The sequence below is a fragment of the Pteropus vampyrus genome, unplaced genomic scaffold (genome assembly GCF_000151845.1).
Source record: "Pteropus vampyrus isolate Shadow unplaced genomic scaffold, Pvam_2.0 Scaffold454, whole genome shotgun sequence".
NCBI lineage: Eukaryota > Metazoa > Chordata > Mammalia > Chiroptera > Pteropodidae > Pteropus > Pteropus vampyrus.
Window position 1 is genome coordinate 12,245 of NW_011889235.1, and position 5,251 is coordinate 17,495.

Below are 5,251 nucleotides of genomic sequence, written 5' to 3' on the forward strand. Positions count from 1 at the left end.
GGAAGGGGACACTGAGGCCCAGAGAGCTTGGCCGTTCAGGACCAGAGTGACTAGCATAGCGTTTTGAAGTTAAAACCGGGTTCCACCCACCCGCACTGCGCCCTTCCCGGCTCGGGCCTGGCTCTGTGGCTTCCGGTCCACTGTCACACGTGCTTCGCATCAACGCGACGTCTGTCCTGCCATCATTGTCCGTTCTCGTCACATGTTCCTAAAAGAGATTGTTTTATGTTCAGGTAGTGAATATTCAGAATTCAGAACAGGAAGAGACTTCTGTGCTTTCTGCATTGCGGGTCGTTGCGATTGATTTTTTTTTTTTCTTGCTTTCTAACAACTGCCCTGATTCTCTGTTTTGCTTCCGTTTTCTGTTGCTTCTTGCCCTTTGCTTGCAAAACAAACAGGCAAGCCCGGTAAGTAAATGCTTTTCACCTGATTTGACACCTGCCCATTGCAACCTTTGTTTGTTTGTTTACTTCTCTATTTTTGTTACTCTTGCTTGTGTGTTTTGGCTGCATCCCCACACGGTTTCATAATGTTTTGCCTGGAAAAGCCAGAAGATCTTCACGATATCATTTTGTGGTTGAGTCTGGAGCATCTTGGGTTTGGGGCCGATTTCCTGATGTGAAGAACCTAACTGCGTTTGTAATTTACAACAAGATTTGTGAGGCATTGTCGCCTTCTCGGTCTCTTGGGAGCGGGGAGATTCTATTTTTACGAGGGTTATGTGGGGAGGAATGGAAACCGCTGAGGCCGACTGAGTCTCAGATCCAGGAAATCAGATGAACGCCATTTGATAAACGACCCCTTTCCAAGCCAAGCGAAATGTATACATGACCTCAAACCAGCCCGGAACGTGCATCGTACGACGTGCTGAGGAAGCAGCTAAAATTCAGAGAATGAAAGGCATCTGATTACTGGCGAGGCATGGAAACGCCCCTTCTTAGGAGTCAGGATGTAGCGAGCAGATTGCTGGCGGTTCTGTTCTTGCTGCATGTTACGCTCCCCCTCCACGGGTCCCTGCGACGCCGCAGCTCACCAGTTTGGGGGTGTTGATGACGGGTCACTGAACTGGGTTAAAGGTTTTCTATACATTTTCTTGTTCACTCTTCCCCAAAAGGCCATGAGATAAACACTGTGATCCCTCGTTCAGATGAGGAGGCTGAGGCTCAGAGGTTATACACCCTGTCCCAGGCCACCCAGCTGGGAACAGCAGAGCCAGGACTCGAGCCTGGGCACTCTGGCTCTGGGTCCTTCAGCTCTACCCTGCTGCAGGGCTCTGAGAGGCAGGCTTGGAGGGACGTTGGGCAGTTTCCAGGCCTGCGGTTCCCTGGGCATGCCCCCTGGACCAGCTGCCTCAGCATTGCGGGGGAACAGTGTCATGGATGCAAATTCTTGGCCCCACCCAGACTTACTGAATTGGAACTCAATTCAGTAATTCGGTGCTGGGGTACAGCAGTCTGTGTTTGAACAAACCCCTCTGGTTTGGATGCATGCTCATGTGGGAAGACCCCTTATTTTGTAAATGAGGCCTTAGGACCCCCAGAGTCAGGACCTGTGAGCCGGAGCTGACACTAGGGCGGGGCCCCTGTGCGCCCTCTTCCCTCCACAGGGCACACACAAAGGCGCCCGACTGTGGGGCACAGCAAGACGCCGATCTGGGGGAAGGCACCCAGAACAGCCTCTCCCTGCTTTTGAGGGAGCTGCTTCTTTCTAGGTCTGTTACTCGGAAGTCCGAGCAGAGACGTAGCTCTGAGCACGGCTGTGGGTTCAGGTCTGGCTCTGCCACTTGCTCAGTGGACAAGCGACTTAGCTTCTCCAACCCTGTCGCCTGCTGTGAAATGCAGATTAGAGACCTACCTCGGGTTGTTTCCAGGTGCCCCTCGTTCATCCATTGCATGGGCGTGTGTTGAGGTGTACCATGAGTCAGCCACTGTCATAGGCCCCGGGACAGAGCAGTGACAAAACTGACTCAGAACCCTGCCCTTGTGGGGCGTGCGTCCTGGGGGAGATGTGCCGCCAGCAGACATATGTGCACACACACGTCTGATATGAGGATAGGGAGTGGAGAGGAGGTGTCTCCCACGGATGCTCAGAGAGAGCACCTCCGGGGAGGTGACCTGGGGGCTGTGGGAAGCTCTGGGGCCTGCTCTCCTGGCAGAGGGCACAGCAGCGCTGAGCCCCAGGGCATGGGGGCCTTCGTGATGAGCACAGAGGGCAGAGGCGAAGCGTGTGGGGGTTTGGGGTTTTACTCCCAGGCGCCTGGGGGACTCTGCGCAGGAGTGAGGCGACCTGGTTTAGACTTCTGGGAACAGAGTCTGGGTGCTGGGTGCTGGCGTGGGAGCATCCGATGGGAAGTCAGCATGGCGTCTGACAGGTGGACGAGCGCAGCACGCATGGCTGCTGTGTTGTTATGACTGTCGTCATTTCCAGATTCGGTCCATCCTATGGCGGCCACCCTCGGAGGCCATTCCGGGCAGCAGGCAGCCCCCTCCCTGGTGACCTGGTGACCTGGGGCTGACAGAGGGGCAGGTGTGCAGAGGCCCTTCCCTCAGGAGCTCTGAGTAGGGACTTCTCTCTTCCCCGTTCTCTGCCGTCACCAGTCTCCCAGACACCACAGCAAAAGGTCCGTCACCCACCTGCACGAGCATCAGGTCGGCCTGCAGGAGAGAGCACCATGCAGGCAAGGGGCTGTGTCACACAGCGTGGTCAGAGAAAGCCTTACCCTTAAACGTGAGGGTTTTCAAGGCGTTTGGGCAGAGTGTTAACACGTGATGGCCCAGAGGTGGGGTTGAGGACAGAGCAGTCCCTTTCACCAGGACCAGCCACTCTGAGCGGGGCCAGAATTTAATCCTTTTGTACATAACTGAGAAACTCACTTGGACAGAATTAGTTCCACTTGGCTCAGAATTAAGACACTTGCTCTATCAGAGAAAATACCCCTTTCCGTGTGGAGCAGAGTTTTGCGGAGTGACGGCGACGTGGACTTTGGGTTAATGGGTGTTTTAACAATGAAGAAACCGTTTTCTTTCCCAATGGCCATCCCTTTATTTTGGTGACACTTAGGAAGCCCAGCCCCTTGCAGGCCAGGCTACAGGATCTTTTAACCTTGCCCAACACAAAACTCAGTAGTGATGTTTTCTTTTTTACCTGTGGATTTCTCTGTTTGCTGTCAACAACCAGGTGGACTCTCTGGGGTCCACAGTGTAGACTTTTACGGGGCTGCATTGATCGGACCAAAGAATAGTAGCTGTCGCCCATCCCATCTACTACTGCACAGGCCTGGGTTTGAGATGCGGGGGCTGTGGGGTCTGTTCCTTTAGAGGCAGAGTCCGGGTGGGCTTCGGGGAAGGGTCTCCTGAGTCTGAGATGCCCACCGGTTAGACTGAGACCTTGCTGGCCCCTGAGACCAGGCTCAGGTTCCATGGGCTCCATGGTTTTGTTCCTGTCTCTTCTGCCAGAGGATGAGCAGAGAGAGAAGTCGGTCTCGCACCAAACGGTCCAGCAGCTGGTCCTGGAGAAGGAGCAAGCCCTAGCTGACCTGAACTCCGTGGAGAAGTCTCTGGCTGACCTCTTCAGGAGATATGAGAAGATGAAGGAGGTTCTGGAGGGCTTCCGCAAGGTACGGCTGTGCTCGGGACGGGTGGGGCGGGAGGGGGCGGATCAGGCGGGGAGTGGCGGTGGGGTTTCTGGAAGGCCGTCCTTGCAGGCTGGGGAGTCAGACTTGGTCATCAGAGAGTTCTCGGGGTCCCCAGCACTCGTCGGCATTTCTTCTGTGGGCTCAACCCCTGTCCTCTGTTGTGTCAGAATGAAGAGGTGCTGAAGAAGTGTGCGCAGGAGTACCTGTCCCGAGTGAAGAAGGAGGAGCAGAGGTACCAGGCCCTGAAGGTGCACGCGGAGGAGAAGCTGGACAGGTAACGCGGCCGGGGCCGCGCCCAAGGCAGGCTGGGGGCTCCGACAGCACCCCTGTCACTGAGTCGGCTTTTCAGAACAATTCAGTACAGTCTGTGATGAGCGCACGCTCCACGGTCATGCACGTTGATAAGCAAAGGGTGCATAATTTCCAGGGCACCCACTCAAAGCACCTCAGCATTATGACAGTGAGGGTTCGGAATAGGGGCTCTCGTGGGCCCCTGTGCTGGGCCTTTGTTGGTGGGAGCTGGAGCCTAATAGTTCCCCCAGCTGGGAGGGAGAAGATGGGAGGCATCCACAGAGGAGGATGATAATTTCCGAATCCTCCCCTCACCCCCGTTCCCACAGGGCCAACGCCGAGATCGCCCAGGTCCGAGGCAAGGCCCAGCAGGAGCAGGCTGCCTACCAGGCCAGCCTGCGGAAGGAGCAGCTGCGAGTGGACGCCCTGGAAAGGACACTGGAGCAGAAGGTAAGAGGCCCGGGCAGTGGCTTCCAGGCAGGCAGGCAGGGCTGGCGGGACGCTCAGATGACCAGAGGCTGGGCTTCCGCAGCGGCCCTCCCGGGATGAGTCCTTGCTCCGTGAGCAGAGCCTTGCCCTCCCTCTGAAGAGCAAGCTTAATGCCAGCCCTGAGACTGGCCTCCTCTCTGCCTTTCCTGGACTAGCTGCTCACTGGGGTGTTTATTGCCCTTTTTCGTTCCTTCTCAGAGTTCGTTTATTCGTCAAGTATTTGTTAAGCCCCTGCAGTGGGCCAGGCGTGGTACTTTAACTCCAGCATTTAGCATGCACGCTGGCGAGTGGGTAGATGCAGAAGCGACTGGCTGGTGCAGAGGATGGACCGTGTCCTCGTCTTTCTATGGATGGGTGGAGGCTCCTTCTGAAGTCCCTCAGCTTGTCCCCAGGTTTTCTGATTTCCAGTGTGGTGCTCGGTCAGCTGTATACAGTGTCTCCCCGGGTGTCCACATGAGAAGTCCCTTTTGCCCAGGAGCCCATGTGAGTCTCTGAGTCTGGGTGAGTGCAGGCCGGGCAGGCCCCCTCCCCGGGTGTGTTTTCAAACCTGCAACCCAATACTGGCTGACTTACTGAGCCTGAGGGCTCCCCAGGATAGTCATCAGAGAGCCCAGTAGCCTGGGCTAGCAGCACTTCTCATGCACTGGGGCCTTGATGGGCAGTCGTGGGGGGTCCTTTGTAGGCAGGTGGCATCAGGAGTCTGGCATGTCTCCCAGATGGCTTCACATTGGGCCCCCTCCTATGCCCACACCCAGCCAGGTTCCAGTGGGGCTGGCTGGGGTCCCCAAGGACATCTGGGCCAAGCAGTACTGATCTCTGCAGGGGCAGATACTGCCT

At 56.2% G+C, this 5,251-nt stretch overlaps 1 protein-coding gene across 1 annotated transcript in view; it reads left to right on the forward strand.

The window, feature by feature from the left end:
- The window catches only part of TACC2 (transforming acidic coiled-coil containing protein 2), a 12,015-nt gene that overhangs the window by 2,458 nt on the left and 4,306 nt on the right, over positions 1-5,251 (forward strand). Inside the window, exons 2-4 of the mRNA XM_011381890.2 lie at positions 3,456-3,616; positions 3,802-3,908; positions 4,255-4,375. Of these exons, the coding sequence (XP_011380192.1) occupies positions 3,456-3,616; positions 3,802-3,908; positions 4,255-4,375 (389 nt within the window). The remainder of the gene's footprint in view (positions 1-3,455; positions 3,617-3,801; positions 3,909-4,254; positions 4,376-5,251) is intronic.